Source organism: Carettochelys insculpta, chromosome 14 (assembly GCF_033958435.1).
Source record: "Carettochelys insculpta isolate YL-2023 chromosome 14, ASM3395843v1, whole genome shotgun sequence".
In the NCBI taxonomy this organism is placed as follows: Eukaryota; Metazoa; Chordata; order Testudines; family Carettochelyidae; genus Carettochelys; species Carettochelys insculpta.
Window position 1 is genome coordinate 32,368,398 of NC_134150.1, and position 24,342 is coordinate 32,392,739.

Sequence of the window (24,342 nt, forward strand, 5' to 3'; positions counted from 1 at the left end):
ATGCAAGCAGCATCAGTAGGCTCCAGATGGGAGCTCCTATGTTTGAACTTGAAGAATGAAACCTATAAGAAAGCCCTTTTAGGTCATAAGGACAATACTGTTTTGTTGCTCTTTATTTTAATTTGTAGACTTTGCAGCATACGTTTGCCAAATGAACTAATCTAACTGAGTGATGATGGCATCTTTTTGGTTTGGTTATTGATAACTGCTCTTCCATAACTTAAGTACAGATCTGCAAGGTTTTATTTTTGGAGTAGGGAGACAATTTTTTTTTCTAAAATAAGTGAGAGGAGATAAGTAGAATGAGGGGCATAGGGCAAATGGAAGCAGTGTCGTATTTTTAGCAACAGACAGTGCAAAATATTCATGAAGAAATGGCAAATTTTCTTTAAGTATGAGGATATGGGCTCTGTTTCCATCCGAGGAAAGAACCAGTGTCATTCCAAAGTCGATGTGAGTCCCTCGCCTTAGTGCATGGATTATTCAAACACAGAAGAAATCCCTTCTCAGCCAGGCCTCCCCAGAGCAGAAGTCCCTTCCTTAAATCCCCTGCTGAGTCACACGAAAGGCAGGCAGCCATTATTATTATTTGTATCCTGTCTCACAGGCACTTGCATTTTTCTCTCATCCTGAGCTGGAGTAAATTGGTATAGTTGCCTTGATGTTAATATAGTAGTGCTGACTTATATGCTTTGTTTCAAATGTAACACAACTGTCCAGTTTTGGTTGGGGGTGGGGGTAGGGGTGCGGGGGGCGTTTTGCCAATTTCTACTCAAAGATAGGCCTCCTTTGGACTAAAAGGCCATTTGCTCTCAATGAAGTCATATTTAAGGAAAAATTAGTAGTCAAATGAGACTTGGAATTCCATGTTTTATTTTTGATCAAAATACTTCCTTCTGGTATAACTAAAATTAGACTTTTATCCCAGATCTGTTCAAGGGCTTGAACTTCTCTTATTCCACATCACTAGTCAGCAATGTTCACCTTTTCTTCTGGCTTCCAATTTCCCCATTTTAATTAGAAAATGACACCTTCAGGAAATGGGTTACTGTGTAGGTTGATGTCTCCTCGCACCTCAAATATCTCATCTTAGAATCAGATGCTGAGAAGCAATTACACAGTCCTCACCCATTGTTGCCCTCCTAAGTAAGTTTAACATGCAGATCCCACAGCATATGCTGCATGTCTACCTTTATATTAAAATCTACCGGGGGGGAAATCTGATAATGAAAGAATAAGTTCTGCTCGCATTCAGTCCCAAATAGGAGTCTAATACAAGGTTGAACCTGAATGTGTTTTTTAACTAGCAATGTCTCTAGACTTGACACAAATTAGATTACTTGAAGGGTAATTTCTTTTTTGATGTTGCTCATTCTGAAGTATTAGTTGTACTGTGCAGCGCCTGTCTTTTTGGATGGTTTATTCACTCAGTTGATAGCTGGACTCAATTTATATTTTATCAAATAAGCAAATTTCATACACAGAAACCTCATTGAAGATATTTTTGGTCAGAGTCACAGCTTGGGCAAGTTAGCAAGTCAGAGTAACCCTGCCAGTTAATACAAACTGCATATATGGCCCATTTTCATCAAAAGGGAGACTGTCGAGATAAAAATGTATTTTATTTTAAAAAAAACCCTTCAACTTTCATATGTTCCCAGTAACACTTCAGATTGTTAAAACAAACCTACTTAAAATATAATTTATTTTTCATCAGCAATGCTTTTTCTCTAAATTGAGTGAAATTCATAAACAATGGAACTAGACCAGTCAATTTCTTCTTTGTCTCTTAAATTTCACTTGTTTGGTTCTCCTGGATGAATATTAAAATACTGTAAGGTTCCCAGCTCTGCAGGTGAATAGATGAACTTTAAAAAAAACTGAGTTTTTTAAAACTGGAAATATTCACAAAAAATATTTCTATTTCTATGAGCTTATGTAGGGATCCAACACATTGCTTATGTTCCTGTAAATTAAACATCAAACCGTCTTTGAAACTTGCTTGTATGCCAAGTACAATATTATGAAAGATGCCTTATATTTCCATAGAAGCACTTCAGTCTGAGTCATTGATTTCTCTGAAGACTCTTACTGTGGTGTTCTGCATGGTAAGCAATATAAAAATTACAGGTTATGGAAATAAGATGAATTCTGTTTCAAGAAAATACTTCTTCCCAACCCTGATTGTTTCAATGAAATAGCTGATCGCTTTCTCCAAAGGCTAAGTCCTATTAAAAGTAAAATTAGTTGTCTGGTAGACTTGGATTTCCATGTTTTATTTTTCATGTTCAGAAAGCAAGAACCTATTTTGTAGTTATGCTTGGAAATGCGTTTCCAAATATTAAATATGCTGTGGGAGAAAAGAGTGGCTGGTGGGTTTGGTCTTTTGTTGCTGGATTGGTCTTTTGTTTAATATGGGCTGTATTGCACTGCTAGGCTGGTTTAGCATTGCATAAGTGATTACTTTTGGCAAAATCCTACCCACTAGACCACATCCAGCAACATCCAGGGTGAAAGCAGAAGGCTGCCTAGCAAAGGAGCCACTGATAGGGTTCTGCTGTGGAAGGAGTGGACAGCACATTGGAAGCCCTGTCAGATCTACATCAACTACAAAGCTGTTCTCCCCAGTGAAACTATCCTAGCAACAGTGTTATCTGTAAGCTGAACACTTAAGCGAATGCCCAGGAAAGATCCACATGCTGTCCAAATGATTAACAGAGCACTCACAGCTGGCAGCATGTTTATTGGTGCACATCCTCATATGCCTGGGTGCACATAACAACATTTATTCTGCCCATGGATGTTAAAAATTAGAGGGAACTCCGTCTAGCAAGTAGGAGCTATGTGCTGTGGTTGGCATATCTTCAGATGGGTGACTCCTCTGGTGCTTCTTGTAGAGACTGTGCAGCAGTTAGTCACCAGTTTAGTTTCAAAGTTGTGTCATTTGTTCTCTCCAGTCTCTGCAGAAGTCCTCCATGTTAACCCAATTTACACAGATTCTGCAAGGAGCTCAGGACTGGTCCCGCAGGTATTTGTAATTAAAATGTGTAACCTCATAAATATGAACTCCTTATCTGAACTATGTTGAAAGCTAAGAGATTAGAACAGAGACTTAAGAGAGATTTGCATAGCCGCAGCACTGTTCTGGCATACAACCAAAGTCCACATAACTTTAGTTAAGGATCTGAGTCCACAGGTAATGATTCCATTGGGAGCCTGTAAGGATCTCCTATCAGGATCTGGCCCGGTGTGTTGATATGCAAGTGTTGCAGAGGTACATGATAATTACATCTTCACTAAAAGAAGAGAAAAGGGATGTTAAATTGAGACCCATTGGCCTGAGGATGGAGAACTGGGGCATAAAAGAAATCTAAACAAGAATCCACCTTAGAATTGTCTCCCGACTCTTTGGGATTGTGTTTTCAGCCCACTATAAAGGTAAACGTGACCTGGGTCTAGTTTGGACTTTGAACATCCACAAAGGGATGATTTAGTCTGGGGTTTGGTCAGTCTGGTATTTTCTATGGGTGCACCACTCAGTCTTCAGCAGGTTTTACACACATTTCCTCCTGAGCATTTTCCTATTGGCCTGGCACTCTTTTGGAAATGTGAAACTCTGGGAATATTTACATCATCTGTATGCCTTGCATAAAATGGCTTTCTACTACAACTGTCCACCCATTTCAGTATTCAGTGTTTTTGATTCAGGGAACATTTATTGTGCTGTACTTGCCCCCTGAGTTAGAGGGACTGTAAACAGAAAACTAATTTATGGTAGAACAATGAGGTCGGGTTTATTCTTCACTAGCATCTTTCACAAAATATCCACTTAACTAGATCAGTGGTTTTCAACCAGTGTGCTGTGAGAACTGTCCAAGTGTGCCATGAAATTTCATCAGTTTCTCCTTGCTGCAGCTCTTTGCAGAGCCACTGTGGGGCACAGGAGGGGGAATTGGTGACCCCACACTAGTGCAGGATCAAGCGGCAAGGCTGTCTGAGTCCCAGCTGACATGGGATTGGTCAGTTTCTCTCCATGGTGGCTCTTTTCAGAGGCACTGCAAGGGGCAATGCTGCCCTTCCACACTGTGAGGCAGCAAAAATGCTGCTTCCTGGCCTGGATAGGCTGGTGGGGAGCCTGCCCTCCCTGCTGTAGTGGGAGGATGGATGGAGGGAGGGTGTGAGTCTCTTGGAGCTGGGACATGTGGTTTAAAAACCGCATCCCAGCTTCAAAAGGCTGGTGAGGAGGGGAGCCTGCTCTCTGGCCTTGCCTTTCCCAGGCACTTGCCCATCTTTTTGAATGCCAGCAGGCCCAGGTTTCCTACCAGCCCAGTAAGTCGCTGTTTACTTTGCATTTTGCTCTGATCCATAGGATTTCAATTATTTATCAGTTCAGTTTAGTAAACAATTTATACTTTTAAAATGTTGTTACAAATATGAAATTCATAACGTGAAAAGGCAAAATGTCAGATGCCTGAACTGAATGCTGCATGTAGAACCGATTTAGGGCTATGAATAGTTAGAAATAGTTGAGTTGAGCAGATTTTGAAAATGTGTCTGTGCTTGCTGTCGGGGATGGTGTATTCTGTGGTAGATTTGAAACATTAATGCATTTTGATCCTTGTTCAGCTTGTTGTATGCACTGCTGTGTTGTAAGCTTCATTTCGTTAGACTGTAATCATACTAAATGTAAGTAAATATGATGTTTATGAGCAATTGATTCAGCTGAAAAAGGTGGGTGCACCGTGGAATTGTCTCCTTGAAGTGTGCCATGTTACTGAGAAGGTTGGAAACCACTGAGATCATGATGATTCATACTGGTCCAGTTTGGTTAGGAGGCATCAAAACTGGTACCAAATGAAACTGGTCCCATAGTAGAAGTGCAGCTACAAGAAAGAGGTACAAAAGCCAAGTCCTGATTCCACTGTAAGGTAATGGTGTAATTTTCCTTCAGGGGAGGGATTAATTGGATTCAGAACAAAATAGACAATTGAAGGTGGAAGTGAGTGAGAAACTAGTAAAAGAATTTGGTTCCCTGTGATTTCTGAGGGATGAGGATTTGCCTTTCAAGCAAAAATGATAGATGACAGAAAACGAGCATGGCCTGTGCTTTGAGATGCTGGGCTGGGATTCAGCCTATCTGGGTTCAATTCCAGTTTCCTGTATTACATTAAGGCATATAATTTAATGATTCAATGTTTCAATCTCATCCTCCATTTCTCCTATCTGTTGCTGCACTGCCTACTTCACTGTAAGCTCTTTAAGACCAGGGCTGTCTTGTGTGAGAAACTGTAGAAATATACAGCAAAACAGCATAAGTAGTAATGACATCCTTTCCTGGAAAAACATCACTGCAAAGACTTCCAGTGCAAATTACATTCATCGTTATGTGACAGGATGCCAAGGGTCACAGGGTTATCTAGTTATCCTTGTGTAAATAAAAGCACAGATTATCAATATTTACAAATGTGTCACCAGGAGCTCTGGTAAGAATGAACAATAATGTGTCTATCCATGAATGATCTTACTAACCATGCAGGCAGTTTACAAATGCCAACCTTTGGCTGGAAATATAGCCAGGGTTTGCTAAATTCAGCCAGATACCACTATTTCAGCCATGGAGACAGTTCTTTCCTCCAGGTCTCAGTGAGATTACACAAGTGCAATCAAAGGCTGAACGTGGCTTATAAACATTTCTTCTGTGCACCTGTTTTACTAAACTGAGTGTAGTAATAACTGTATATTTTATTCTAATGTAAGCTTCTCGGTGTTGATGCAATATTGCCTTCTCTCAGCCTCAAGAAAATTCACATTTTCTGTTGATTCATAACTTTCAAAGCCCCTGTGATGACAGATGTAAAACTCAGCGTCAGGCACAGATCCTGCAAACTGCTCCCCACAAGCAGATTCCTGCACCCACATAGAGCTCCATTGATGAAGGAGCTGTTTGCAGGATCTGGACCTTAGCAATGCAAAGGATCATGTATCAAAGGCCAATGAGCCTTTTGGTTTCCATGGTAGCTCTACATGCAGAGACCTTGCAGGTCTGGGTAGTTAATTTGTTTGAGCTCACTCTCCACATCATGCCCATGAATGATAATAATGAGCAATTGTAGTGAATGCTATAGTTGTGCCTGCTTTCTTGTCACAGCCTCCTGATGGAAGTGAATATCCACCAAACTCCCCTACCTGTTTCCTTGCCTACTGTAAGTAGATCTATCTATGGAGAGGGAACGAGTTTGATGTTCACTTCCATCAGATGGTTGTAACAAGAAAGCAGGCACAACTAAGTGTAGTGTTTACTAAGATTGTTTATTATATATACACACAATGCATTCACCCAAAGGTTGTCATAGCTGATTAGAAACACTTACAAACAGCTCATCTAACCAGGAGCAGAGACTGTAATGAAACCCATCAAAAGTTGATTTTGGTTCGGAAGTTTTGCAGAGCTCAGTTTTTAGCCTAATTATTCTGCTTCCCGTGGCTCTGGGTGAAGAACAGTACTAGCATTTCTCAGAGGATTTCAAGACTTCCACATGTTTGGTTTTCCTACAGTTGCAAACAAAACATTTTTCCCCCAAAATTCTCGGTGAAACAGAAAAAAATTGAAATGGCTCATTTAGGTAACTTCAAAACAAATTCTGCCACAGGGGATGAGAAGGTGTCCTGAATCTAGCTATCTCAGGGGCCATAACTGAGCAGTACCTGGTGTCCCTAATTGTGAAAGCTGGGGATTCACAGGATCTCACTTAAAAAAATGAGCTGTCTCCACAGAATGTTTCAATTGTGAGGAATCGGCAGACTGACAAAAATAATTTTTCCAACCAGATCTTGTTTTCCGTCAGACCAGGAGCAGCTTGATTGAATTAGCCTCAATTTAAGTGGAGGGAGACTCAGGGTTCATTTTGTGCCGCTCTTGTGCCTCGTTTCAGGCACTAGCGAAGAGGAATGTGACTTTTCTTTCTTAAATTCAGCCTATCGCATTGTGAATTTCAGCATGAAGCAGCAGCTGCAATTGTATTTCATAGTTCGGGAAAGCTTAAACAATTTGACAAGTTCAAAATACTGCAGGATATTTCATACTTCTTGCTGGATCATCTTAAAAGCAGTACAGAGATTTGAGATTACAGGGGTTCAACCTCTCTGCTGTAAAATGGGAGAATTACCATAGAAAGGCTTTTGAGTAAATGGCATAAACTCACCTCAGTTGTGAAATATACTTAAAAGTCCTTCCTCATCCCTCATTTGAAGGGTCTCAACCCCAGTGCTACTAATAAATCAGGCAGAGTAGGCAAAGCAAGATGCTGTGGCTATTGTAGTACACTAGACCAGATAGTGTATTTTGTATGCCCCCTACTTCCTCATTAGAGCTACAAAACCCAGATGTAGCAACACTAAACTACCCTGGTTGTTTATCCAGATCACATATTTGCAAGCTACCATATTTTTAAAGGTAGGCAGAACATGCTACGGAACTTTCCCTGGAGAAGAAGAAATACATAAGCCCAAGCCATTGCCAAACATTTTCAAAGTCTTTTTAGGAAAGATACGCCGATTTTAATGCTGGACTCCCAGATCATATGTAATAAAATCAACGTTGTCCAGAATTCACAGGCTATGTCCCTCCTGGAGAATGATGTCAACTGCAAGAAGCAGTGTGCTAATCTAGTTTTTTTTCAATATGGCATTTATTTTTGTGTTCCGTGTGCCAAAGTTATGTTCTAAAGGATGGAGGACAAAGATGATTGTCAACGTTACTCCAGTGTTTCTCTGGAAGGACTGGTAAGGGTAATCATATAGTGGGTGTAGGTTTGCTTATCAGAGACAAAAGTGTGCTTAGGGACACAAAATCTCCAAGCTCAAGCCTTCCATTGCTGGAAGCATGTGTTTTTCATTGAACTTCAGGGTCACATACCACGGCTTGTCAGATTAGATTGATGCCATTGTCAGTTCTCCTTTAAATTGGAAATGGTGAAACTGAAAGGGAAATAGGTACTGCAGCCTGGGTAAGAGGAATGATGGTGGCCATGAGAATGGCAATGCTGGGTCTGATAAATGGTCCATCTAGTCCTGCCTTCTGACAGAGGAGAATGGCAGATGCTTCAGAGGAAAGGAACAGAACAGGGCAGTTGTCAAGTGATCCTTTCCCTGTCATCCAATCCCAGCATCTGGCAGTCAGAGACTTCATCATAATCATCAACAATCGTGGGCTCAGCGCCCATTGGTGTCCAATGTCTCTCTCACTATTTCCTTCCATTTTTCCCTGTCCAGTGCAGAGTGGCTTCGTTTCTATAGACTAGCTCTGCACCAATCAGAGGCTTAGGGGCACCCAGAGTGTGAGGTTGTATCCCTGACCAGGCCTGCTGATGTTGGGGATGAGGGGGCAAAGGGAGCAGTTACTCTAGGCCTGGTGTTTCAAAGGGGCCCAAAGCTCTGGCTGCTACTACTGTTACTTTGGCAGTGGCCAGAGGTCTTGGCCCCTCTGAAGTGCCACAGTAGCTGCTCTGCCAGTCTGCATAGCTGTGAAGTGGGGAGGGTGGGGGGGATGCAGTGCTGCAGTCTGGGCAGCATGAAGGGCTGACTGCCCTAGCACCCACCCCTTCCACCCTTGGCCCTGCCTGTTTGGGATGTGCAGAGTTGGGCCCCCTCACACCTGCCCCAGGGCACACAGTGGCTGTCGGCCCCGCCTGTCCTGATCATCTTGGCTTTTGAGCAGATGTACAGTGTGTATAGCCATTTGGTAGCAACATCATCAGCCTAATGAAAAGAAGATAGCCCCCTGGCAACGTAAATTCGTGGGCACTCATCACGGGTATAGTCTGAAGCTGACTGAATCTACATTGCAGGTCATTAGAGAAACCCCGTTTGAAGTGAGTGGCTGCACAATTGCCCTGTCCTGTTCCAAACTAGTTCGAGGATGAACACAGGAACTTTGGCAGGTCAAAAGCTTGTGGGCAGATGTTTGGGTGGGTGACAAGACAGTGACCAATGACTGTTGCTGTCCACTCATTAGGCCACCCAGAGTCCATCATGTCCTGTGGTGGCATAAGTGACCATAGAGAGCATCTAAAAGGCAGGTGAACTGATGGGTGACTGAAGAGGTGTGAGTAGAGTGGCGAGTCTAACAGCCATTGCTGGACCTTTCCTTCATAAATTTATCTAATTCTTTTTTAAATCCAGTTATAGTTTTGGGCTTCAGAGTATTCCCTGGCAACAAGTTCCATAGATTGACTGCACTGTGTAAAGTAGTATTTCCTTTTGTTTGTTTTAAACGTGCTGCCTATTAATTTAATTGGGTGACCCTTAGATCTTGTGGTATAGTAAGTGCTAATTAGCACACACTTTTTCTTCACCATTCATAATTTTATAAAACTCTGTCATAGCCCTACTTGTCTCCTTTCCAAGCTGAAAAGTCCCAGCCTTTTTAATCTCTCTTCATACAGAAGCTATTCCATATTTTTAAGCATTTTTGTTGCCCTTTGCCATTTCTAACGTATCTCTTTTCAGATGAGGTGATTAGAACTGCCATGGCACTTCCATAACTTGAATGCTATGGATTTTTATATAGTAGTATTATGATATTTATTGTCTTATCCATCACCTTCCTAATGGTTCCTTACCTTCTGTTAGCTTTTTTGGTTGCCATTCAACATTAAGCAGTTGTTTTCAGATAAACAAGTATCCGAGGGTAGCCGTGTTGGTTTGTATCCTCAGAAACAAGAAGTCCTGTGGCACCTTATAGACGAACAGATTTTTCTGGAGTATAAGCTTTCATGGGCAAAGACCAACACCCCCCCATGTCGGAAGAAGTAAACAAACTGAAGAAAAAATAGAAATATTTTTCTGGTAATCCCTCAGTAATAATAATTTTAGGTGTTACCCATAACAACTGTATTAATATCGGTCATGCAAAAGTATCATTTTAGGTGGATACTGTCCCCTTAATTTGAATAGTTTGCACTAGCTATATTCACCTCAAAATGCCATTGTGAAAGGGATAAATGAGTGGTAGTTTTCAGAGTATAATTTATTACTCATCAATCCAATTTTATCCCCAAACAATATTTTTTCTGGATATGCATGGGTTTACAGCTGTTTCATTGTGTGACTATAAAATATCTGATAGAAAGGAAGTTTTGAAAACTGCATATGGCCAGCCTGGATTTTATGGTATTATGAGTGAAGTGGCAGGGAGAAATCAAGGAACTGACTTTTTCAGTGGAACTCATGTTGCAATATATTTGCAGGGTCAAGCTGTTGCTCAGCTCTGTTCAACAATTCCCAGTGTTACTGTTTTTGGAACGGCTTCCTCTTTCAAGCATGAAGCAATCAAAGATTCCGTAACTCACCTGTTTGACAGAAATGCAGACTATGTCCAAGAGGTAAAGAGGTAAGGATTTTATTCTGATGATCAAGGGTTGGAAGTAACTAGCAGATTACTGAGAAAATGGTGAGGTAAGCACATCTATGAGGACTGATTACACAGGTTGGGTTTGGAACAATCACTCTCATCAAATTTAGATATTTTTAGCCTTTCCAATGAAAACATAACGATAGCAAGTCAGTATCTCCCTTTTCCTTTACAATCAACATTGGCTTTATTGATCATGTTCACTCTTAGACGTCTGCCACAGCACAAAGGAATTAAATGAAAGAGAACAAAGAAATTAATAGAAGAATTGAAGAAAAAATTCCCTCAGTTATTTTCCTGATAATCTTTCATTTTTGCTGTTCACAAAGTCCTTTTAAAATTGATTTGGTGCAATTTTTTAAAATTTTGTGGGAATTCTCTGCTGTGGTTCTGTCTGTCTAGGTTCTTATACTGTGCAAATCACTAGTATCTTGAGTTCCATGGGATCTGACTGAATTGTGACTACTTAGGTTTTGTGTTTGCTTTAAAGTTAGAGTAATTCATAGCCTCCTGAAGTTGCCACCTAGGATTCAGTTTCTTCACCAATGCTTGCAGTTTTTTGGGTTAGTCTGATTAGTCTTGGCTGCGAAGGGATGTATTTGGCAGGAAAAGTAAAGTAGCTCTTTTCTAACTCTATTAAAATATTTTATGTCAGTTGTTTTCTAATTCTACTTTAAAAATAAAGGCAATTGTTTCAGATGTCTTGAATGCACTGGTGTACTAACTCAATCTGCTGGTGGTAGCAACAGAAATGTCTATGTCCATCACATAGTGTTTTGTGACTATTCTCCATAATCAATGCTGCAGCAAAATATATGCAGCACTTTTATCTTACAGCACCTTGGTTTGGGATCAGAGTAGGTTTCATAAGCTAATCGGGCTCCATGTGTAGATAGGCTGCAGGCAGTGGTGTTTGGGCATCTAGCTGGTGGCATGCTTCTCTCTCAGTCATTGCTGCACCAGCTTTCTGGTGGGGTGGAAACCAGGGGAATTCTTGGAGGAGTCTTCCTCATTTACAGCTGTTGAAGATCCTGTGACATTCCTAGGATCAGTGTTCAGTCCCCATAGTGACATAATTTTAATGTGAGTATTCACACTGTTCCTCCAACAAGCATTCTCTGCATTATCAGCTGGTGACTGTGTTCCTCACTCTTTTGTCATACATGGGATGAGTAAAACGAAGCAAGTAGTCCTGTAGCACAAGTGTTATTCTTTAAGGTGCTACAGGACTGCTTGCTTTGTTTTGCAAAGATACAGACTAACACATCCCTCTGAGACTGTGGGATGAGTAGACACTGTTCAGTGTTAAATACCCCTGCAGCAGCTATTTGTAATCCTCTGAAGTATGCACGTGAATGCTCTATCATCCCTTTAACGCCTTTTCAGCTACCACTAAGTTCAGTGACAAGACAGCCCATGACTTCAAGGGGAGTTGTAGCAGGGACCTAACAAAGGCCTTTTTACATCAGAAGAAAATTTCACTCTGCATGAAGTTTTAAATAGATCAAGAGATGTTCCCACCCTAACCCTGCCCTGCATAGACATACCTCTTCAGGCCTGAACTGTTGGCAGGGCCTCAGTTCACTCCACTGGAAGGAAGCTGCTGGAGGTGAATTTTCACAGCTAGTGAGGAGCTGCTGTCTCAGGATGTTCTGATTCCACTTCCCTTGCCTCTGGGAGCAGCTGCAGCAGATGAGGAGTCAGCTACCTCCCACTGTACTGAGGGTGAGGGGGGATGTCACAGAAGTTTTCCCCTGTTCAATATTTGTCATTTTGAAGCACATTTTCATCAGAATTGAAAACAAACCCCTGATCTTCACTCCTGGGGCATTGATTTCTCCTGTGCTCTGCCAGAGGAAGATACAATCTCCTTGGAATGCCCAACTTCTAATGGTGGTTAGGTGATCACTACTATATTCCAAAGGGATTATTAGAGTGGAATCTTGTTACAGATTGTACAGTCATAATTAGAGGCTTTCACTGCAGTTTGTTACCAGAGTATTGTCCCCTATGATCAGTGTGTGTGATTTGGGACCATTTGGAAAGAAAGGTAAAACATACATGCAAAATGGTATATTTCCTTTTTAGGTTTGCCGTAACTGTGATGTGGTGACAGCATGATGGGTGTTTCACTCAAATGTGGGTGACAGAGCTGGGAAAAATCAAATGCCCAACCCATGGGAACTTCCAATCTTTTGAATTTGGTCTTGTCCCTAATTAGGAAATGGAAAATGATCTTGTAGAAAATGGAATTTCCATTTGGAAAAAAACATTCTGATGGAAAATTCCTAGCTAAGACTAATAGATGGCTAGGTTGTCAGAAGGTGTTGGTTCTACTTCAAGCCTGTTCTACATCAGTAACAATAACTGGGGTGATGTTTACAGTAAAGATACATTCACTGCCCTGATTGCATTCTGAAAGGGAATGTTAAGTATCACATGTTTACAAATGGATGCTCATCAAACTGCCAAACTGCACAGAGAGTTTTGTACACTATTGTAGTAAGTGCTGGTCCAAAGATAGAGGCAAGATGTGTGAGGTATTCTCTTTTATTGTCTGTTTGGTGAGAGAGACAAGTTTTTGAGCTACACAGTACTCAGCAGAGCTGAAGAAGAACTCTCTGTAGCTCAATAGCCTCTTTTTTTTAATCTCAATAGAAGATAGCCAAATATAAGATATTACTTGACCCACCTGGAGAAAATATTGGCCCACGCAAATCAGCCGGGCCTAAGGGTTACGCTACTAATGGAAAAAGTCAAGTTTTACGGTGCTTTGCAATGTGTTTCTGGCAGATATTTGAGAGCTTGTGTTCTCTCTCTCTCTCTCTCTCTCTCTCTGCTTTCGGAGGAAAATGAAAGATTCTTTATAGGTTCTCTGGCTTTGTCTAATTGCAGTTAGGCAGTTGCAAGAGGCATGGCCATCACAAGCTAATAGTTGCTTTAGGGGATTAGAAATTGTTGACTGCACCTTATGCCTTTGATAGTCCCAAGGGTATAATTATCCTAGAATAAGGTACCAGGGTTTGTGTAATTATTTAATTAAAGAGAACTGATAAATAATTTGCTGCTGTGAGGATTATTTACTTGGTTATAGAGTAAAATAGCAGGTTTTAGTCAAACTGAGTTCAAGAGTTCACAAGTTTAGTTAGTATGCGGAAATGTGAACTCGGACTTTATTATTGGCTATGTTAGAATATTTTTTTTTTAAATTATGTGTTTGTCCAGGTTCCAAGACTTATAAACAAAATGAGGAAAAGTGAAATTGAAAAGGACGTCCCCCTTCTTTTTTTAGTTGTACAATGAATGCAGAATCAGCATGTCAAGAAAGAGGAGTAGTAAAAATGCCCTCTCCTTTCTCTTTCGCTCTCATAAATCTGTACTTACAAATCAGTTTGATATGCTGCAGTTTTTCTGTAGGCCCTTGCAGAGAAGTTTGACTGTTCAGACCCTGCCAGGCTGAAGAGCATATACTGTTCAAGTCTGTAGAGCAAAGTCCCAAGGGGTGCAAACACAAGGGCTCAGATTTGCCTTTTGGTGAGGAGGTCAATTGTTCTTCTATGAAATGAACAAGTCTCTTTTAAAGTTGGTTTTTGCTAAATGGGGTTCTAATGTGACTGTGACAGTGGGGTATAGGTTGAGCCATGTTTGAGCAAACATTATTTAGTTTGATAAGGATGTTACATAGACTAGAGTATGACATTAGATCCACCGTTTTAAAAAGCCCAGTTTCAATCTAAATTCAGATCCAGGTTAGAATATGGTTGTTATAGCCATCTGTACTGGCTGGCAAAATTATTTTAGGCTCCCATAAGGCCAGGTTGAATCCCCAGTTGTCTTAAGATCTGTTTAGGCAGGTTCCAAGATAGTTAAATTGCAGCCCCTGTGGAATTTGATGAGGAAATAATTAGTACAGTAGTTTCTATAGTACATTTGTTTTAAGGAGTCAGGGCTAGATTGTGCCTCTGCGAGAGACACTGCCTATGCAGTCAGAATGAGCATGATTCCCCACTGAGTTTCTTTTGAATTATTCTGAGTGTTTGGGTTTAAAGGGATATAAGCAGAATGTGTCACACTCACACTCACCTTAGAATCATTCACACTAGCATGAAGCCCAGGATGCTCCATTACTGTCTGTGCAGCTAGGCTGCTTCCAAACCCAATGGGGGCTCCTTAGTCTTCCCACATGAGCCTCTGAGTCCCCTGTGATGCTCAGGGCTATTTACTATAAAGATTCCCCATGGTGTTGTGGGGACAGGGAATATTCCAGCAGTCTATTCATGGATACCAAACCCATGGAGGGGTCACCTCAGAGCTGAGGGCAGGAGCCATAGTACCTTGAACATGGCTGTGGCATCCCCCCCACCCAGAGAAAAGAGGAGACCCATCCAGCGGTGATTCCCTCCGTAAACGCTGGTCAATTGTATAGAATTTGTCTCCAAGTGAAGTTGCTGTCTGGCACCAACCCTGTAAATATCTCTGTACTGTAACCTGTTGCGGTTCTTACAACATCTGAGGGTTCCTGCGATCTGTGACAGGGGTTACAGATTTAGTGTCCGTTTCTACTGTGGAAACTGCAGATTTCAGTTTTGCATTGAAACCAACATGGTGGATGAACCAGTATAGGTCATGTAGAATTATTTGCTTCCCTCAAGAAATTCACACCTAGCAGCTGTTTTATAAGCACCAATACATCCACATGTGTCTGTGGATAGATTCAGACAGATAATGGTTTTTGGACTGGATTTTCACCTCATATTGGTTTCCCACTAAGGTAACTTTTAACCTCAGTGAAGTTACTGTTAATTCTACACTGGTATGAGGAGAAAATTGAGATGGTTGACTTGATGACATGTAAAGAGGACTGGAGTGGAACTGTGATCAGACAGTCCCACAGCACTTCTGTTGCGTATCTTCTATGAAGTAAACCAATGCCATTATTAGCCAGTTGTCCACTTCCATGATCATTCCCAGGTGTCGTACTCTAGTCCTTTGCAAGCCTCTCTGATCTGCATAAACGCTTCCTGAATTATGTTCACAACCTCTCACTTTTAGATTCTCATCTTGTCCTGGCAAATAGTGCTAGTGATAAATAAGGATTTTCTCTCCATGCATAGTCGCTGCCGGAGATTAACATCACACTTTCTACCATCTCATTGTCTGCTTCTTTCTCTCAGTTGTTCTGGTTACAACTCTATTGCTGAGATATACTTATTTTTATCACCCGGTAATATACTATCTCAATGGAATCTCAATTAGGCCAAATTTCACTCCTCTTCATAATAAGGTGACCATATATCTCTGTGCCAGATATGGGACACCTGAGGGGCGGCGGAGTGGGACCTGCAGCCTCTATGCCTCTGGGTTTTGTCAATGGGGCTGCTGCCCCACAGAGGACCACCCTGGCTGTGGGGGCTCCCTATCTCTGAAGGTGGCTGCCCCATGGAGGGGGGTGGGGATGGCTCACGGGAGGCTATCCTTCCGTGGGGATTGGGCTACCTCCCCCCAGCAGTCTCCCCAGCTGCAGGGGAAGCTACCCCACAGAGGGGCTGCCCAGCACTGCTGGGGCACCAAGTCCACATTAAAATCATAGGAGGAGGACAAAACACACTACCCTACCCCCCAACATAATCTGCCTTACCTCTATGGCAGTGCCCCTGGCTCCCACTCCTGCTGCTGCCCGTACTGGCTGGTCAGTATGTGGTGCACATGCTGTCCAGCCAGCTCCTGATTGATTTTACCTGCAGCTGCGCTGACTTGGGGGAAAGGACAATTCAGCAGGGGGAGTGAATATACGGGACAATCAGTTTTTTGTTTCTTGTTTTGTGTTTTGTTTTTTAAAAGGAGGGACACCTGCCTAAAATCTAAAATATGGGACTTTCCCGATTAAAACAGGCCAGATGGTTGTCCTACTTCATAATTATCTGTACCACCTATAGCTTTCTGACACTCCACAATACTCTTCTGCGTTCATTATTCCAGAAGAAGTAAACATAGTGCAGCTAAGAAATCACTTGCTAAACACTGCTGGTTTTGCTGCAGGTTGCTCCCCATCTCACATATGTATGTTTGGTTCAGGCCAGATCCTGACATCTTTACTCACATTTAGTTATGTTATGCCACAAATAGTCCATTAATGTCAATGAGATTATTTTACTCTAGAATCTCTGGTTACTATGATTGTGTGTGGCAGGGCCAGGTTTTGAAATGTGACCATTGATCTTGGGTGTCTCCATTGTTGCACACCTAAGTGGAGATGTCTGGTTTTCAGAGGGTGAGTGCTAAGTATTTTTGGAGAAGCAGGTATACTTAAAATGGCTGAAGTTGCATACAGGTTGAACCTCACTAATCCAGCACCCTCGGGACCTGACTAGTGCCAAACAAGAAAGTTTGCCAGACCACTGGAGATCAATATTGTCTAGCAGCATTACCAACACTTCCACTGCTTACTGGGCTCTTAGAAGACATATGGGGAGATTAGAGCTAAATAACAGCACAGAACACTGAGAACCAGGACTGGTGGCTGAAAACAAATGTTATGGGACCATAGGAAACTTGGCCCCAACCATGATAAATCATCATCCAGCTAGCTAAAATTATGCCAGATTATGGATGTTGCTGGATGAGTGTGTGCCCGATTAGAGAGCATCTACCTGAACTTTGTAACTGAGATGCTCAGAATCACTGGTTGCTTTTGAAAATTTTAACATTAGATAAACTGTTCGGACTCCTCTCTCCAATGCCTTGGAAACTGTGTGCTATGTAAGTAATAATCCTATAGTAGTCCAGTTAAAAGAAATGAAGTCTTGAATTTTGTAGCAATATGAGATTTGCACTACTTGTGTCTTAGAATCTCAGCAGAAGGCGTAGATATCGTTCTGGATTGTCTGTGCGGAGAAAATACTGGAAAAGGCCTCAGTCTTCTCAAACCACTTGGGACTTACATTTTGTACGGTGAGTAAAAGCATAAAACAAGCTTACTTCAAAGCTAACCAATTTGCCAACCTCCTTCTAGCAGCATGGGGACACCCTTTAAAACGTTCAAATGTCTAAAGTCTTACTGGGGAGTATGAAGAGTACATGTCTGCCATTTTACACTTAGTGCAATCCTGTCCAAGAGTTTCTGAGGAGCTGAACTGTAGGCCAAAAATTAGGAGAACTAACTTACTGCAAAGCTGCTTGGGTTTTTTTTCCAAAAATTCAGAGGTAGAACTGGTTGTATGGTGCAGAAAGTACACCCACTAGAAGGACTGTGCTTGGGAAGTGACTTTGTATCTTTTATTCTTCAGGCCACAAGAGACTAGCAGTTTGGCTGAAGATTTCGTAGTATGATGCATAGAACTGTAAAATGTGTCATTCAGGAATGACAGCAAGCCATGCAAGCTGAATCCAGAATTCTAAATCCTGCACTTTAAAGCTTCATCATCTGTCTCTGGCCATTCAGCATGTTTAATAATAGAAATTACTTCCCTGCAATTCTGCCTGCTTGCCACATAACTTGCTGCTATTGAAACCGTAATCTTCCCCACTTCTGTGAGAGGACAATTAAAAGATTACATAGCTCTGACTACTGAGAGAGAAGGGAGGTCTATATGAGTCTATCACCTAGCTGCCGAACTATAGTGGCAGAGAGGAAACTGTAATCAGGAGGAAGAGATTTGCTATCAAAATACCTAATATTATCTAGTCTGCTTGTCTATGAACATCTTTCTGAGAGGCTGATTTGGTTTTACTGATCTCTGAAATAATGAATGCTTGTCTGTCATTGATATGAACAAATTTTTCTTCTGTTCTTGAAATGTGTAGGATGCAATCAAGTTGACTTCTTTTGATTGCTGTACCAGTGATAAAAGGAAGGGCCTTATTAAACCATATGCTATTTTTAAAAAATAGATTTTTTTCTAAAGTACTCAAAGAAATGTTTTTGATTGATTTTTTTTTTAATGCAGACTGTTAAATGGCCTCATTGATTGATTGGTTGGCGTGCTACAAGGGATGTTTATATGTATGTGCTCCTTTCTTTTTTAGGTTCATCTAACATGGTTACTGGGGAAACAAAAAGTTTCTTTAGCTTTGCAAAGTCAGTAAGTATAGTACTGCTGGGGTTTTGTTATGCCATACTTATTAGCACTTATATCTGAAACCCATTCCTTTCAGCAGTTTTTTTAATCTTTACCAGCACCAACCTAATATATCTCTATTCCATTGTTTAATAACTCCAATATTTATCAACACAGTAGTGCAAATGAAGAATGTTAAATGTAGTACGGCCTGCAGTGTTTTTCTTTTGGTACAACAGCTAGACAGGAGACTGCTCCATATGCAATAAAAATTGGAGTTGCCAATAAGCTGTGGAAAGTCATTTTACATCTTAGACAAAATGAAGCCCTAGGTTTATTCCCTAATCAGGTCATCGCATGTTGTTCACTATACATCTTCTCTTATAGCATGTCATTCACTTATGCATCACTATACATCAGAGTTTCCTTCTCTGAAAACTTGTTGGTACATGGCTCAAGTGGTGTTCTTGTTTTGCAATTGATTGTATGGATAGCGCTGGTGGAAAGTGATGTTGAAATTGGCTCCCACTGGTCCAGAGCAGCTACTGTAGGTTTTGAAGAAAGCAACAGTTACCAACTATTCCTTGAGCTACTCATTGTTCATCTGAAACCAAGAGAAGCCAAGAGAATGTGAATTGTTGAAGGATACCAATGTAAACCACTAGGCGGGGCTATAACTGTTTCATAATCAGATTAGAGCCTTGGTGTCAAGTGCAGTGCCATGCATTACATTTATTTGAAACCAGGTTCCCTGGAGCTGCTATGATGACAAACTGTATAGAAGTTGTAGGTTCAAACAAAAGCCTTGATCAGCATGCCCAGGCCTATGTTAAAAAGCCTTAAACCAGAAGGAGTCAATAGCTGCTTTGTAATGGATTCTTGAGGGAATAATGCCACCTCTAAAGTTGAAAAAGCAATCAAAGGGAATATTTAATCAAAGTTTTAAGTAGCATGTCGAGTCATTCATAAAAATGTAAACTCCTTTCTTACACTAATCTAATTAACTTGGTGAAAATTCTTACCACAAGCCCTAAGAGTTTTTTAATTAAAATTATGCCCACTAGAATCCAACTCACTAAAATGTGGGATCTCATTCACAAGGCTGCTTTGGGGCTACATAAAAAAAAATAGTAATAATACAAGACTCCAAAATGTAGCAATATACGTGACTTCAGCAGGAGCTAGCTGGAGAGGCACGAGCAGCAGTAGGGTTTCCATTGTACGCTTGATGGGTTGGGTTACTGGGTGGAAACAGGGCTAAGGGGTAGTACCTTAGATTTCCCTGAGGTAGCAAAGGAAGACTATGGCAGAGCCACAAATAGAATTTAAGACTCCTAAATTCTGCCCCTTGGTCAAGGACTTTCCATTAGATCCTCCCAATTGCCTGCATTAGCCCAGCAAACAACTTGTGTTTGGCCTTCATATGCAAATCAGGGAGCTACATGTCAACCCCATTTCTCTGTGCAAACTTTGTTGCTAAGGCAAGACTGCTCTGGAAATGTTGGAATTTTACCACAAAAACAGCTGAGTGTATTTTATGGCCGTTACAGCACAGTTCAATTTTCCATGCAGATATTGTCTCATTCTGTGCCTCTCTGCTGCTATTGTTCACACTTTCCTTGCATGAATCCTCTTTCACCCTACCCTTGAGCTGCCAACAAAACAACAATGCCTCTGTATTTTTGCTTTGGTTTTTTTCTTTCAAAATCTTTGAAATTAATGGGCTTTTCATCAAGTGCTGTGCCCTGTTTGTAAAGAACCCTTATGCTACATTTGCTTATTCTCCGATGAGAGATGTGATATCATCTAGATCACCACTAAGATGTTGGCATACATTGAAATAGTGTGAGCCCTTTTGCCTATGTGTTAGTTTGTTCTAATCTTCATGCCGTTTGTTCCTCTCCAGTGGTGGCAGGTTGAGAAAGTGAACCCTATCAAGCTATATGAAGAGAATAAAGTCATTGCTGGATTTTCTCTGCTAAATCTACTTTTCAAACAGGCCCGAGGTGGCCTAATTAAGCGTATAATGGACAAACTCATAACATTGTACAATAAGAAGAAGATAAAGCCTCTGGTTGATTCATTATGGGCCCTGGAAGAGGTAGGAAAATTACGTCCTCCATTAAATTCATGAAGTTAATGGTTATTTTGAAATATGAAGTTAGACTAAATGATTTACAATGGTTACTTTATCCAACACATTTTCTTTTATTTCTCTGACTGAATTGTTTGCAAAACAAAAAACAAAACCCTGACAGCCTCACACTTCTTTGTTGAGAGTTATGCAGAAATTTCTACAATTAATAATTTTTGCAGATGATTGGATCATAGTTCGTTATAAATACTCATCAGCTTTGTCTGCACTGAAGCATTTTGTTGATAAAACTGACATTTTTGTCGACAAAACCCACAGAGTGTCCACACTAAAAATGCGTTCTGTTTTTAAGGCACTTTTGTTCACAGTCTTCTGCCTCATCCCCAACGGGCTTAATGACTCATGTGCTTCCAGTTGGCCCTTCTGTCAAGAGAGCAGCCGGGCAGTCTGGCTGCCCTCTGTCAACAGAGAAGATTGACAGAGTGAACCGCTTTCATGTGTGGCCACAATCTGTTGACAGAAGTTTTGTTAGCAGATATCTTCCAACAGTAACTTCTGTTGATAGATTGATGTAGCATAGACATAGCCATAATATGTTGGGTAGTCTCATACAAGTCTTTCTGTTTTGTGATTGGCTGACTTGTCTGTCTAACCAATGAAGCATGAACTGCAGATGTTACAGTTGAGTACATCTCCAGATCTGCCTCCCATGTATGGCTGAATGCATTGGAATGAGACACATTTCTTGCCTATGTTTGTGCTAGATTTGCCAGATCAGTCCAACTAGTCATGAATGGAGATGTCACTGATCTGGGCAAATCAAAATTTTCTTTTGATTTGAATGAATATTCAGGGACTGTTTTTGTTCTATTGCTTGTTCAGCTCTCTTTAAAGGATTGTGATCAATCTAGTCTGTTGATAAGTAGATCATTTCACACCCTTTCTTATCCAAGCCACTGCCTTCTGAAAATTCTGCTGTCCTTAAAACATTAATAGAAAAAATAAATGTGGTCTTCTTTGTGGTCTGAACAGACATTTGTTGTTTGTTTATTTTATATTACAGTAATATCTGGTGGTTTAATTGTTTTACCCTAAATTTATTTGTGAAATGTAGCAAGTTTCACACACAGCTAAGAAGGTTTATTTTCCCAACTCTCTTGAATGTGACTTGAGGTAGCACAGTTGCTATTTATGGCACGTTTTGGCTGCAGTTGAGCTGTTACTACCTTGGAGAAGCAAGAAATTAGTAACCAACTAACTCTATCAGTGTATGATATCACATCGGGGGCCAGGGCCAGTGCAGTCCATGGCTGGTGGTGGCCCTAGGCATAAACAGCACAGGACATTACTAAATTTGGAGCACCACTGCTGTAAAACTCCACTTTAGTAGTGTCCTATGCAGCTGCACGTGCCGAAGGACAGCCTGATCATCCTGAGGTTTCTACCTGTAGCTCATGGGAAGCATTAACCTTTCCTCCTGGATGAGGACCTAGCCACAGTGATCTGTGCATTTTTCACACTAGGCTGGATTACTGTCAGTCGATGTATCTGAAGCTGGCTGTGAAGATGATACACAGGATCCAAGTGGTAAAGACTGCAGTTGCCCACCTTTTCCATGGCACAGGGTGCCAGGAGCACATCAGGCCTGTGCTCAGGTTTCTCTTCCCCATTCATTTTTATGCCAGTTTAAGGCCTCCGTCCTAATGTTCTAAGCAAGTCCCAGCCACACCTGAATCAGATTTCAGCCTATGAACTTCCACAACAACAGCACTCCTTTGTGACCTGCTGCTCACAAGGCCCATGGCAAAGCCTGTAAAAACTGAGGACAAAGCACGCTCTTGTGAGGGGATCCAGCCATGGAGCAATCTTTTCTGCAGGAGATCAGGCAAATCCAGAATCTAACCCTATTTGGGAAATAATGCAAAGCTTTTCTCTTCAAAAGAACCTCCCATCATAAAGGAAACAGCCCTCTTTGGCTACGTCTACACTAGCTCCAAACTTCGAATGGCCATTTCGAAGTTTACTAGTGAAGCGCTAAAATGCATATTCAGCGCTTCATTAGCATGCAGGTGGCCGCGGCGCTTCAAAATTGATGCAGCTCGCCGCCATGCGGCTCATCCCAGTGGGGCTCCTTTTCGAAAGGACCCCACCTGTTTCGAAGTCCCCTTATTCCCATCTGCTCATGGGAATAAGGGGACTTCGAAGTAGGCGGGGTCCTTTCAAAAAGGAGTCCTGTCGGGACGAGCCACGTGGCGGCGAGCCGCATCAATTTCGAGGCGCCGCGGCCACCCGCATGCTAATGAAGCTCTGAATATGCATTTTAGCGCTTCATTAGTAAACTTTGAAATGGCCATTTCCATGGCCATTTCGAAGTTTGGGGCTAGTGTAGACACGGCCTTTTATTCCTAAACCTCTCCCTAACTCTCCCCAAAGAGAAACCTATCTCATACAGAATTCTGACCCTAAAAAGGGAGAAGTGCCAGAGACTTTCTTTGCAGTTGATTTTATAGGACAAGTAATCAGAGACTGCAGCAATCGACAATGATATAGAACACTAAGATCAGTACATGCAGGGTCTGATTTTGTTTTTTATTAAATGGCACCTCATGATATTTTAAAATCTTTAAGTGACATGGATGTAAGTGGTGGAACTGAGCATGCTGCTGTTTCCTTGTAGTTTAATTTGTGTTATGCAGGCATTAAAGTAAGGAGGTATTTAAAAATGCTAATTATGAACCTATGCAACTGTGGACCAAGAAAAAATGATATATATAATCAGTGTAATCTTCTAGTCAGCATGATGGGAGTTTCGTGGGAGACTTTAAGCAATATACTTTCATTTGTTTGGTAACATTTCATATGACATTTGGCAGTATGTGAACTATCACTCTGACATTCATTTGAGGAATATGTAAATCCATCTGTTGAAGACTGCAGCCTGGCAAAATATAGCTCATTTATCAATCCTGCTCAGTTTGCATGATCTAGCAGGCAATTTACAAAATGTGTTACAGGCTGGCATCTTGAGGAATATAATGATCCTGTTGTTTTGGGAGTTGTTTGGAGATTTTAATTAATTGTAAAGAGTTACTCTTCATTCAGAGCATTAGGAAATATGCCCAGAGAAGTTTTCCAGAGCAAAATCAACCTGACTTTGAAAGGCCAGAGCTAGTGTCCTAGCTCCAACAACCTTGAACCATGGGAAGGTTGTTGGTTTTTGTTTTTTTGGTCTCTGAACGTCATTGATCTGGCCCTTCCCTGAATGCATCATGAACTTATTGTGATGGCTTCTTGTTTCCCATCAGCATTGATGATCTTGTTGTGGAAACTCACTGGCTGAATTCGGAAGCTGCATTGAAATCAGTCATCATTTTAAAATATATATTTATCCACTGCTCGTCTTTTGTATGAAAACATGTTCATTTTATTGTAGGTTCTCAGAGTGGTGTGGAAAAGATCTCTATCATTGTCCCCTCTGGTGCTGTGGCAAGCTTTTAAGAGCTATGGGGGCCAAGGAGAAGACTGACTTGCAGGCAGAGCTATTGGTTAAGCAGTACTTGAGCTTCACTATGAAAGTACTTCCTCCATCTGGCAACTTTCATGATGTTTTTCAATGAGCAGCCCTACTCTAAGAAAATTAAGACTCGTATGGGTGAAACTTCTTGGTCCACAGAGCCATGGGGTGCAAACTCATGCAGCATGGAAGGAATAAAGTTAAGGTGATGACTTTCTACTTATATGAGCAGCCGCCTAGCAGCAAGCCAAAGGAGTGCAGTAGC

At 41.3% G+C, this 24,342-nt stretch overlaps 1 protein-coding gene across 2 annotated transcripts in view; it reads left to right on the plus strand.

Moving 5' to 3' along the window:
- VAT1L (vesicle amine transport 1 like) overlaps positions 1–24,342 on the plus strand; it is a 91,215-nt gene that overhangs the window by 23,293 nt on the left and 43,580 nt on the right. For both annotated transcript variants that reach the window (XM_075008545.1, XM_075008546.1), the window contains exons 4-7: positions 10,248–10,390; positions 17,259–17,362; positions 18,437–18,492; positions 20,375–20,569. In XM_075008545.1, the coding sequence (XP_074864646.1) occupies positions 10,248–10,390; positions 17,259–17,362; positions 18,437–18,492; positions 20,375–20,569 (498 nt within the window). The remainder of the gene's footprint in view (positions 1–10,247; positions 10,391–17,258; positions 17,363–18,436; positions 18,493–20,374; positions 20,570–24,342) is intronic.